The sequence below is a fragment of the Branchiostoma lanceolatum genome, chromosome 8 (genome assembly GCF_035083965.1).
Source record: "Branchiostoma lanceolatum isolate klBraLanc5 chromosome 8, klBraLanc5.hap2, whole genome shotgun sequence".
In the NCBI taxonomy this organism is placed as follows: domain Eukaryota; kingdom Metazoa; phylum Chordata; class Leptocardii; order Amphioxiformes; family Branchiostomatidae; genus Branchiostoma; species Branchiostoma lanceolatum.
In genome coordinates this window covers 3,678,131-3,690,378 of record NC_089729.1, presented here as the reverse complement: position 1 = coordinate 3,690,378, position 12,248 = coordinate 3,678,131, and the positions used below count along the sequence as shown (strand labels likewise).

General features: G+C 45.4%; 3 protein-coding genes and 1 long non-coding RNA gene across 4 annotated transcripts; 1 reads left to right on the top strand and 3 right to left on the bottom strand.

Annotated features, from left to right (window-relative positions):
- Positions 1-645: 645 nt before the first annotated feature.
- Positions 646-2,842, bottom strand: LOC136440185 (uncharacterized). Its single transcript, XR_010756635.1, has 2 exons — positions 2,590-2,842; positions 646-1,968 (listed from the first exon to the last, which is right to left on the bottom strand). It is a non-coding gene; the product is annotated as an uncharacterized lncRNA (long non-coding RNA).
- Positions 2,843-4,897: 2,055 nt separating this feature from the next.
- LOC136440770 (histone H2B, gonadal-like) lies at positions 4,898-5,521 on the bottom strand. Its single transcript, XM_066436881.1, has one exon. The coding sequence runs from the start codon at positions 5,480-5,482 to the stop codon at positions 5,123-5,125; it is 360 nt and encodes a 119-aa protein (XP_066292978.1). The 5' UTR covers positions 5,483-5,521; the 3' UTR covers positions 4,898-5,122.
- A 239-nt stretch (positions 5,522-5,760) lies between these two features.
- Positions 5,761-6,177, top strand: LOC136440772 (late histone H2A.2.2-like). Its single transcript, XM_066436883.1, has one exon. The coding sequence runs from the start codon at positions 5,782-5,784 to the stop codon at positions 6,142-6,144; it is 363 nt and encodes a 120-aa protein (XP_066292980.1). The 5' UTR covers positions 5,761-5,781; the 3' UTR covers positions 6,145-6,177.
- Positions 6,178-6,908: 731 nt separating this feature from the next.
- On the bottom strand, positions 6,909-8,498 carry LOC136440536 (histone H1-like). Its single transcript, XM_066436584.1, has one exon. It carries the CDS (start codon positions 8,454-8,456, stop codon positions 7,929-7,931), a length of 528 nt encoding a protein of 175 aa, XP_066292681.1. The 5' UTR covers positions 8,457-8,498; the 3' UTR covers positions 6,909-7,928.
- Between the last annotated feature and the right edge of the window lie 3,750 nt (positions 8,499-12,248).

Below are 12,248 nucleotides of genomic sequence, written 5' to 3'. Positions count from 1 at the left end.
GTCGAGATATAGGGAGAACAGTTCTCAATCGGTGACACACCACATCGAAGTTGTCAAGGTAAACAGTGGCTAATTCTGTATTTTGGGCCATTAGAAGCAAAGACATCGGCGGTTTTGACGTCTTTTAGTGTGATTGGGTGTCCAGAACAACGTAACATACTCTGGAATTGATATAATATGCCCACAGAGCGAAAATATGTGGTAGAAGTGATACCGCTATATAACGCCCCCCTCCCCCATCCTTCAGTACGAACCACCATGTGTAGAAGTACTAGAACGATGTTAGCTCTTATATCAGTATTAAAGCCATAAGAAGCGATACTGTTGTGGTCATTTCAATGAAGATGCAGAGTCATCAATGTTTATCCAGACAAAGGCATTCATTTTTGGAATTTGCATTTCAGCCATGGAGTTTGATGAGTAGGACAGGTTTGTGCATGTGACCACAAATGTAAAACCACCTGTTCTACCCTACAAGTCCAGCCTTCAGGAGGGAGATGAAGAACCACCTGACAAGCCATGCCTTGGGGAGGGACAGGGTACCTGGTCTTCAAGTAACAGCACCAGTGGATCCCGTTCAAACACCAGCACCAGTGGATCCCGTTCAAACACCAGCACCAGTGGATCCAGTGAGGGTTCAGTGTCTTTGGAAGAGTCCAACGAGTCTGATGACCTACCTGGTGTGGTTTTGCCAGCTGAAGATGTAGAAAAGGATGTCTCCTCCCCCACACGCAGGACTACAGTGCAGTCTGTGTACACATTGCAAGTGCTAAGCGAACAGCGGTTCAGTAGCTGAACACAAGCGTCGCTGCCATGGGGCTGATAAAGGACCAGCAATTTAGTGTGGGTTGTGCAATAAAGACTTTATTTATGCTAGAGACTTTCAGGATCACTAAGTTGAATCATCCAAGGAGTGCCCAGTTTGTCAGAAAGAGTTCAAGTGAAGAAGCACATGATAGTGCACTCAGATTGGGATTTTTGTGACAAACGTGCCTGGAAAGTCCTTTAAGTCATAGTATAAGAAGTCCTGAAACATCATCACAGAACCCATGACAATCCCAGAGTAAAGACGTTTGTCAGTGCTACAAGTGTGAACACAGATTTCATAAAAAGGAAGAACTTGTGTGTAATCATGCAGTAATTCTGGTTCATATAATTATATTTGTTGTTTCACAAGAAGGTATACCTTGTGTATAGTGCACCTGTACAGTGACATATTTTCATCTGTAGTGTTGGGAAAATCACGGCGCCGAGACTCGGTATTTGATTGGTTTTGACTTTGTTCTTCTTTTTTCAAGAGTCAATATTTATAAACGATCAGAATACTTTAATTTGTAATCTATAGCAATAGATTAAGCTACAGTGCAATATGATTACAACATAGTCATTTACCAAGTGATGTATAACAAGATCAAGATCATGGTATTGCAATTCAGCAAATATATATTTTGTAAACAACCAGAATAAATCTAGTTATATATAACTATATTTTGTGTGTCATTTTTGGATTAACATTTCAGGAAATACGGATGGTCAGTACAATTATGCAACGCTGAGATGGTCCATTACCTACATCTGTGAATATAACAACCTGACAAAGTATAGTCTTCATCCACTATCTACTCAATACATATCTCTATGAATATATAGATTTCTACGGCAAATATGGAGTTATTTGAATATTCCAGTTGTACATTGTATGATTTCCGTTGCTTAGTGCCTTTCGTATAAAGGGAGAGAAGCCTACAGTCCAGAAAAAGTGTCGTTGACGCTAGCTCGAGTAGGAGTTGACCAGGAGAGTTGTGTCTCTTTCTGCCTGGGACTTGCTGCAGTGCTGTCATCAATGCCAATGTTATCTTCTGTTACCCATACATCGTCAACTTCGCGTGTTTGCTTTCCAGGTGCCCGTTGTTTTGTTTCTACACCTTTTCCGCGGATGTAGTGTCAACCTGAGTCGACGAGTCATTTCTGAAAAATGTCAGGGTTGATTACTTGCAGTGACACATTATACCTGGGTAATAGTAGTAACAATATAGTAAACAATCTTGCGAGAAACGTATGAGATGTTCGTTGAATCATCTAGATGAGGATAATCCCTTAAAGTGATAAAAGGTATTCCCCGCATATCGCCAAAATCAATCGAGGCGACAAAAACACTATTGCCTGTTAATGCTTACTATACTACTACATAAGATATTGGCCGTAACTTTACTGGAAAATGGGGAGGGGGGCGACATATAGCGGTATCACTTCTACCACATGATTTTCGCTCTGTGGGCATATTGTATCAATTCCAGAGTATGTTACGTTGTTCTGGACACCCAATCACACTAAAAGACGTCAAAACCGCCGATGTCTTTGCTTCTAATGGCCCAAAATACGACATTAGCCACTGTTTACCTTGACAACTTCGATGTGGTGTGTCACCGATTGAGAACTGTTCTCCCTATATCTCGACTTAATTTGAAGACCTGCCGATTATTTCTGGCTCCGGATGACCCTAAGATAGTCTGGCACCTGATAGGCCTAGTTAGATTACCAGTCGATGTCTCTATATGACGCTAGAGAAGGAAATTGTGGAGGACCTACCTTGGCGCGGGCTTTCCAGCGCTCTCTGAAGGCAGTAGTGAGACACCTGATGGCGCTGTCCCACGGCTGAGTTTTCCTCGCGAAGGGCTGATAGGTCCGCGCGGCGTCGAATTTGTCTGCGCGTTGCGGCTGATAGGTCCGCGCGGACGGCTGATTTTTCCGCGGCGCGTCGAATGTGTCTGCGCGTTGCGGCTGATAGATCTCTGCGACCACCGAATGTGTCTGGCCATCCCGTGACGTACGTTATACCCCGTGAACTCCGAATGCTGTAGTGCAAAATGAGATGTCCAGTTGAATTCAATTGAAGTATCGATACTAGCAACCCGATGATAAAAGACCTACCTTATCCTCCGAACAAGATTGATATGTGTGGCCTCCGTCGGTCAGTACTGACCATGGTAAAATCCTAATTCACAACAGCCCTACTGCATCGACTATGGCTAAACAGCCCTATACGAGAATGGCAGTCTCTGCCACAAAAATCACATCTGTAAGCTGACTCAGTTATCCTCCGAACAAGGTTGCTACACTCAAATTGACGCGATTACGTTCAACCCAGATGACGTGATTACTAGTACGTTCAACCTTGATAGAGAGCTTCGGTTATATCCATGCATTTACCTCGTATCTGCTTGGAGATTATCATACTGCCTTATTATTGCCTTATCAAACATTGTAGGGTGAGTCAGGGTGGCGTCAATGTGTCCCGATCCTCAAACCAGACAATAGATCTGTTTTACCCAAACAAATACAATTTTACAAATTACAAAAAGCTGTAACTGTAAAGATCCCCCCCCCCCGGGCATTGCGGTGCATCATGGCCCACCGACACGACCATGATATACATGTAGATTGCCATATGATTGCGCAAAAAGCGCATTAACAGTGCAGTAAATGACTGATGGACACTACAGCCAGGGAGAGGCTAATGTAGCTGGTCTAGCCCATCTGTCTCATCTGAAAATGTTTCAATGACTTGTATTGCGTTATGTCACTACTAGTACACTCACTGACTATACCATATCGGTTGGTAGTTCTTTCCACTCGACAAATGAAAGATCATGAAAGCACTTAGAAAATGCTTTCAGTCCAACTGCCATCTAGATATCTATTGTGATCAATCAAGTCAAGGGACTTGAAAATTGTCACAGCATGCACTGTAACGTTATATAGGTGCCGTCCACCATTGGCAGTTAATGCATGAGTCTATAGGAAAATAATCTAAAATAATCATGAGTCATTAGGAAAATCCTAGTAATCTACAATCTATGATATGGATTATTTTCCTATAGACTCATGCATTAACTGCCAATGGTGGACGGCACTTATATAATGTTACAGTGCATGCTATTCTGTCTTTCCAGGAGGGGGGGGGGGTCTTGTGGCCAGTCGGTTCTTTCAGATGTGAGACGTTCAATATGATTTCTGCCGGCGCTTTTCTGGGGTAGGGACCCGTGAACGATACTGGCGATAGCGAACTGTAGTCTCTACCAGACTGACTTTGCCAACCATGGGGAGAAAACTAGTAAGTAGAGTTTGGCCACCATAGGTTTTCATTTGCAGGAAACTGGACTGAACTTCCATGCCGAATTCTATGATCCGTACTACGCCCGTATACATAGGAAGGCCTGGTGGAGGCCAAGCGAACTCATGATCAGCCATGACAACAAAGACAAGGTAACCAATGACCACCAATGGGGCTGGGAACAAAAGTATCAGCCACCAAAATACGTACGTGCACTATTCATGTATACCGGGTTACAATTTTGGCGCAATCGTCCCCACTTTTAAGCCGCCTTATCAGCGTGGCTTTGTCTTGTGTAACGCCGCCGTAGTAAAACAAACACCTGTACACTTTCGGCCTCCCAGCAACAGTTACCCGGCCATTGATGCATAACCTTCAACAAAATACAATGTTTTAGAACGAGGGAACTTTGCTTTGCCCGTCTGATATATTCTGTATACCTTTCAACAGCAATTCATTAGTCTTGATACAGTTTATTATTAGCTTCAGTCTGTAACAGGTGTTTGGCAGATTGGACAGTCACCCTTGTACGGCTCAATGATACGAAAGGAGTCCTGACATATATACCCGCCTAGCCTGGCCGGGTACAATCCGTGATGTAAGCGAGTATAGGGGAGTGAGTGTAAACTATATAAGGTACCTTGGCCACACCCTGCCTACCAGGATGTCAGATCATAGCCCGACTCCAGCATACGGTAAACCAGACCAACCCCCATTAGAAATGTGGCACGGTAAGCTGTGCTCACATGTGCACACTCGGTTGCTTCACTGTGAGAAAAGTATACGGTAACGCGACGCATGTCCGATCCTACCTGTACCATTTCTATCCCAACAAATGACTGTATCTTGGAATTGACATACATTGACAAGCAAGGCCCCAAACGTATAGAAATCTTACGATGAAAACTGTCAGATAACAAAGAAATATTTTGGAGAACGATACAGCACTCAAGAAATATGTTGGTGGCCCTGAAAAGGGCCGGTGTGGTAGGTCTTGTAGATGTTGATTTACTTGGAGCTGGTGTACTTGGTAACGGCCTTGGTGCCCTCGCTGACAGCATGCTTGGCCAGCTCACCAGGCAGAAGCAGACGCACGGCGGTCTGGATCTCCCGGCTGCTGATGGTGGAGCGCTTGTTGTAGTGAGCCAGGCGGGAAGCCTCGCCGGCGATACGCTCGAAGATGTCGTTGACGAAGGAGTTCATGATGCCCATGGCCTTGCTGGAGACACCGGTGTCAGGGTGCACCTGCTTGAGCACCTTGTAGATGTAGATGCCGAAGGACTCTCTCCTTCTCCTCCTCCTCTTGGCTCCACCTGCACGGCGCTTGCCGGCCTTCTTGGCGGCCTTTCCTGGGGTCTTTGGCGGCATGATGCAAGAACGTTTCGACGAAGGATTCTATCGAAAAGTGGCAACTCTATTCTCTTACCTGGTATTTATTGCCTCCAATATGTAAATGTATGGATAACGGTCAACAATAGAACTCCCTGATGATGATTGGATGATAGTTTTCAATTGATTACTTGTTGGTTGGCCAGTTTTGACACCTGTTCCTGTCATTGGTCTGTTCCCTGTGTTCTTTTGTCCGCGCGGCTAGTACAAAAACGCAGCGGGAACGCAAGACAGCATCATTTTGCAACCAACAAACAGGTAAGCAAACCGATATCAACATGTCTGGACGTGGTAAGGGAAAGAAGGCAAAGGGGAAGAGCCGATCCTCCCGTGCAGGGCTTCAGTTCCCTGTCGGCCGTGTGCACCGTTTCCTGCGCAAGGGCAACTATGCCAACCGCGTCGGTGCCGGCGCCCCAGTCTACCTGGCCGCCGTGCTGGAGTACCTGACCGCTGAGATCCTCGAGTTGGCCGGCAACGCTGCCCGTGACAACAAGAAGACCAGGATCATCCCCCGTCACCTTCAGCTGGCCGTCCGCAACGACGAGGAGCTGAACAGGCTGTTGGGTGGTGTGACCATCGCTCAGGGAGGTGTGCTGCCCAACATCCACGCCGTGCTCCTGCCCAAGAAGAAGTCTTCTTAAACAACCAGAAGAACAAATAGCAACACCGGTCCTTTTCAGGGCCACCAAAATCTTAGAAAGAGCTCTATTGACTCACGATTCATTTGAATTTTTTTGCTAAGATGCTTTCTACATATAGCCGTATATATGAGTGCGACGACAAGACGGTCTTGTCTGCATGTTCTTGTGAGTAGGCATTGTCGGGCTGATATTTCTAACGCGGCAAACATGTTAAATCATCGATTGAAGAGATCAAGCTCCTTATATGACAGTTTTTTTTTTCGTCGTCCCTTTAGACTGAACCCTTGTCGTAAGCGAGTGGAAATCTTTTACCCGTCCGGGAAATGTTAGCAACCTGTTCACCGGCTCTCCCCTCACCCTCCCTTGGTCTGTTGTCCGCTTTTGTTCGTCGGTTGTAAAAGATATCGTGGTGCCGAAAAGACGTTGAAACCAAAATGGGAATCAAATAAGGTAAGACAAAAGGCTTTTTAGGCGCCAAGTATCACGTTTCTTCCATTCATCAACAGGAATGAATGAATGGAATATCTATCCCGACACAAAAATGTGCAGCATTCGTCGATGTACGCATGAACTTGTGAAGGATTTGGTTAAACGCCACGGTTGGACCCTTTTAACCGGCTAAGAACATCGTTCAGGGCCGGTTGGCGGGGATCAAACAACGTTAACCTCAGCACTGCATTGTACAACTGTTTTCTCTGCTTGTGAACACACAACAACAACCACCATTGGTTCTTGATACTAGGATTGGGTATCTGCAAGTTTGAAGCTTTTTATTAAGGGTATCAGGCATGTAAGATGTTATTATACGACATGGAAAACTAACACAGTGTTATCCTCGGGGCATATCTCGAGGTACATACCGACTGTGACTACAGGTAGCGGTAACCTGGCCTTGAGTCGGTCACGCAACCAAGTGGAACAAAAAGTGAGCAAACAAATCAGTTCCTCAATGGACTGCCAGCAATCGAAGATCCCGCCTAGGAGCTAAACAAACAAAATATGCGGCGCTCATTGGTTGTCAGGACGCGGGGTCGGCAGGGATCGTTTACAGCAATTGTTGTTGAGTTGTATTGAGTGTTGATACAGAAGCAGTCATTGGTCAGTTTTGGCGCACAGGTCAGTTTTGGCGCTCAGGTCACGGACCCACTCGAGTAAAATAGCAATCTAACATGGCGACGAGTCTGTTGCAGGCAAAATCACTCGGTAATTGGGCTTCTTTCGAATATGAAATTGTTGTAGGTTCGACGTACGCGTCGACTGGCGTACACCAGCAGTTCCTCACAACATTTGTTAGACACACTTGTTTCCTTTCAAAGTTTAATCAAAACTTGTCTGACTAAGTCGTAAGTAGTAACTCCCCTCCACCATTTCCATTCGTATTATTCTAAAACTCATTCATGAAAATTAAAACGCTCAACTAGTATACCCCGTGGACATTTAGTTTCGGAGGCACCAAAGCATTCGGAAGGTAACGCCAGGAAAGCAGGGTAAATGTAATGTGTGTACATAGTTACCGTCATACAAAAAGTGCCAGTTGTATATCTATGCAATCTGACAAACCAATTGCAATGATACAAAATACTCGCAATCGCCATGTTTAACCAGCGCAAAAGGAATTGGAAAGACACGCCTTTTTTTTACATCCATGTTTGGAAAACAAAGTAACACAAAATTGCTCACCGGGCAGAAATATATTGACCTAACAGCAAGTGATATAATAAGCTCTTTCTGAATATGTGGGTGGCCCTGAAAAGGGCCGGTGGTTTTAGCCGTCAGGAGAGGATTTACTTCTTCTTGGGAGCTGCCTTCTTCTTTGGCTTCTTGGCCTTCTTGGCTGCTGGCTTCTTTGCTGCCTTCTTGGCTGCTGGCTTCTTGGCCTTCTTTGCTTTGGGCTTCTTTGCCTTGGGCTTCTTTGCCTTGGGCTTCTTTGCCTTGGGCTTCTTCGCCTTCTTGGGCTTCTTCGCCTTCTTGGCCTTGGGCTTCTTGGCCTTAGGCTTCTTGGGAGCCTTCTTGGCGGCAGCGCCGAGCCTGAAGGAACCGGCGGCGCCCTTGCCCTTAGCCTGGGTGAGCAGACCCTTCGCCAGCATGTTCTTGATGACACGCCTGATGACATGGCCCTGCTTGACGACGTCGAACTTGTAGTTGGCGGCGATGTACTTCTTGATGGCCTGCAGGGAGGATCCCTTGCGGTCCTTCAAGGCGGTGATCGCGGCGACGACCATCTTGACGACCGGTGGGTGGGCCGCGGGCTTCTTAGGCTTCTTAGCCTTGACTGCCTTCTTGGCGGGTGCTGCTGCTGCTGCTGCGGACATGATTACTTTTACAGTCGTACTGAAGAGTAAGAATGAAGTTTTGCGAACAGCGTTCCCTACATATATTGTGCCCGTGCGGACGCAATAGAAAGCAGTCAGCTAGTCACAGAAGAAATGGCCAAGAACCTTAAGAAGTGTGTTTGTTACCCTTAAGAAACGCCGTCCGTTCTGAAAGATGGCCTAAGTCTGGGAGGTCGAACTTTTCCTGGCAGCTACCAAAAGATTCATATTTTCGATTATTTGTCGACATTTTATCAAAGATTCCGGTTAAATTGGACTTTTATCTTATATTTTTCCAACTACCTTAGCGAAAAATATGTTGATGATGAAAACGACCTCTTCTGTTTAATCCCAATGCGCCGAGCATACTAGTTTTTCCTATGATCTGCAAGCCACATTCGTTGTCTTTAACCTCCTGCTATTTTTGTGTAATTTCGGCTAGACTAAGTTCCGAAAATGTTCACAAACGTAAGTAGTACTCGCACACCCCAGAACACCTTTCCGACGAAATGGCGGGCAGGTAGATCGTTTTTCAATGCAACAAAAGGACTCATAAAGCGTCTGTAAACAAGACGCGTTTGACGAACTATGGTAACCACTACCTCGCCTATGAGTACTATTCATTGAACTTCATACACGGTCATTCTTGTCTTCATAGATACTAGTAGTGTTTATTATTAGCAGTGGAGCCAAGGCCTCAACTTCCTCTCAGAGTCTACCCGAATCGTGTGATTTTGATCCGCCGCACGTACACTTGTTGTGCTTGACCACAGGTAACCAAGGTGAACAAAGGGCTGCTTCTGCACCTGTGACATAGCTGAACGTCTATGGGGGCTCACGCCAAGTCACCAAATGTATCTATTCAAACTATCTAGGTGTACTGAATCGTTTGAGGCCTATTCTGTAGCCGTTCATGGTCTTTCTCCGCTAAGGGCCTAGGGACGTGGGCACTCGACGTCTATTGAGGGCTGTCATATGCATGTATTCTTGGATAGAATATTGGAGAGCAAGCGTTCTAAACCAGCAGCTTTCTTGCTGCGACATCTTGCGTTCACCGGAATATGGAGAACAACCTTGTCAGGACGACAGAATGAAATTTCTGATGTACAACATACATGGCATCAAATTGTCTCCCGTATCAAACTGTCATGACCACTAGTGAACTCGGTCTAATCTCCAAGCAGATCTAACGGTTGCAAAGACCGTATCCAACTGGCAAAAGGAGTTTTTATTGCAACCCAGTAAAAATTCCTTTTGCCAGTTGGATACGGTCTTTGCAACCATTAGATCTGCTTGGAGATTAGACTCGGTCCTGCCACCCACACGATGACTAGATTGAAGTGCATCTGCGTTTCGGCTTTGGTTCGGATTCATATGGTGCCAACTGCCAAGTATATACAACCCTACTTCATGAATCAATGTCTTCATTAATGGACTGGGCCTATGCTACTACTGTCAGGGCCAGACCTATATACAACCCTACTTCATGAATCAATGTCTTCATTAAATGTATGGACTGGGCCTATATGTTACCATTGTCAGGGCCATACCAATGTAACCTTGCGTCGAGATTCTGTTAGTATTGAGTGTAATATTCTACCCGAGTAGGAAATATTTAATCAGATTAAAAAGATCAAACCCTCATTTATCTTGTGGGTTCCTTTCCATGCAACAAGCCTCAATCTTCCCAAGAGTCGATTGAAACATAAACGCACAATAATCTCCAAGCAGATGTTGGGAGAGACCAGCGTGACGTTTTCCTTGTTGGCCCCTTTTGCGCGAGTCAGCAAGGTGCCACACCCCTCCCATGATCTGCTTGAAGATTGCAGAAACGCACCTTGCGACACCACTTGGTCGCTCAGCAGACTGGACTGCGGCACGTTGTAGCCTGGAGTCCAGCCTTATTAGCTTTAATCCACTACCCAAGGCAAGGAGCGGAGCTTGGCTAGCGGACTAAAGCTAATAAGGCTGGATTCCAGGCTTGCACGTTATTGTCGAGGAGCGGAGCTTGGCTAGCGGACTAAAGCTAATAAGGCTGGATTCCAGGCTTGCACGTTATTGTCGAGGAGCGGAGCTTGGGTAGCGGACTAAAGCTAATAAGGCTGGACTCCAGGCTTGGACGTTATTGGCGAGGAGCGGAGCTTGTGTAGCGGACTAAAGCTATTAAGGCTGGACTCCAGGCTAGCACGTTTTTGGCGAGGAGCGGAGCTTGGGTAGCGGACTAAAGCTATTAAGGCTGGACTCCAGGCTAGCACGTTGGCGACCTCGCTACAACCGAGCGATTTGACAGAGCTCTCAATGAATTTCGTCGATAAAACACAAATCTTTTACTCTTTTGTGGTCTTTATAGTCATAGTTGTACCCTTTGCAAGCCTTTTTTCCCATCATAAAGTCAGGGGTAATACACATGTACATCCAATTTAGGTCGCATCGAGGTCGCGAAGTACCGTAGTCCAGTGACTGAGACTCGCTTTAGATTACGACGATTGGCCCAGGGCACTATATGAGACAGGAATATGTACACAGCAGCTATTCCTCAGCAATATTATGTACACTTATGCTATATGCAAACAGTAAGTACATGATATGGCCATCAGCGTGTGCATTCATTTTAGCCTGATATAAATAAAAACAAGTATGAAACTCTGTTCCCCTCCGGAGACGGGCGTAGTGGCAGGGTGTTTGGCCCCAGAACCCAGAGATACCGGGTTCGAATCCGGAGTTCCTTGATTTGTCCCGTTGTCGTTGTGCCCTTGGGAAAGGCACTTTACACGACTTTCCCCTCTTTACTTAGGTGAAAATGAGTACCTAGCTTCGGTTAGGGACGTCCCTCGGATAGAACGTGAAATGGAGGTCCCATGTTTGAGGAGAGCCACACCTAAAGCACGTTAAAGAACCCAACACAGTAGGGGTCCTTCCCGGTGTGTGTGGATCATATAAATCTGTAGAAACCTGGTGTGTTATGCCTTCATGCGGTTTACCGGGTATGCAATATAAACAAACAAAACTAGTTCACTAGCTGCAGGAGCGACTCAAGTAGTATGGTATCCTTGAGTCAAGTTGAGTGTAATCGCCGACTTTGTAAGTGATACCAGTGCCAGGCTACCACACTAGTGTCACTTCTTGAATGCAGGAATAAATTGACTGTTATCTGTGATACTTCTTTAGTCGCTTGAAATGTTGTTGCAACGTTTATGGTCTGTATTTTGAAAATTGAGGCATCTGTTTTTTTACCCATTTTGTTTTGTTTTACCCTAAACGTTAGATTCGGAGTCTGATGAGGATGTCATCCATAAAAGTTACTTGCTGTGGCCTAATGCGTGGCAAAAGGCTTTGTGTGAGGGGTGGCGGAAAAGAGAGGGGGCATCTCTGGCAAATATATATTATGCACCCAAAGTACCTTTTTGGCTGACTTGCCATCCTTTTGTATGCCAATGTACACTTTGCAACATCTATGTGGGGCGTTTTTGATATAATGATTAACACCCTAACAACAGAACAGTTAGGCATTGTCTTTGGGGATTCTATTTTTCCCCATCTTCCAAAAGTCAACATAACTTTCCTATATTTTCACTATTTCTTTAGGCTCTTTATCTCTCTAGACTTTGATGTGTGTGTGTGTGTTCAGTGTGTCACATACCAGAGTTGAGCTAGTTCATTAAACAAGTTATCAAGTTTTGTGTGGCACAAGGGAAAAAAAGCTCCTTCAATCTAAATTGTGTAGCAAACACTCGATTTAATAGTGACTTACACAAACAAAAATGTGTCCACAGGAAACAGGGTTCATTTTAC

Excerpts from the sequence above, each read along its gene's own strand:
- LOC136440770 (XM_066436881.1), bottom strand. The coding sequence starts at position 5,482 with ATGCCGCCAAAGACCCCAGGAAAGGCCGCCAAGAAGGCCGGCAAGCGC.
- LOC136440772 (XM_066436883.1), top strand. The coding sequence starts at position 5,782 with ATGTCTGGACGTGGTAAGGGAAAGAAGGCAAAGGGGAAGAGCCGATCC.
- LOC136440536 (XM_066436584.1), bottom strand. The coding sequence starts at position 8,456 with ATGTCCGCAGCAGCAGCAGCAGCACCCGCCAAGAAGGCAGTCAAGGCT.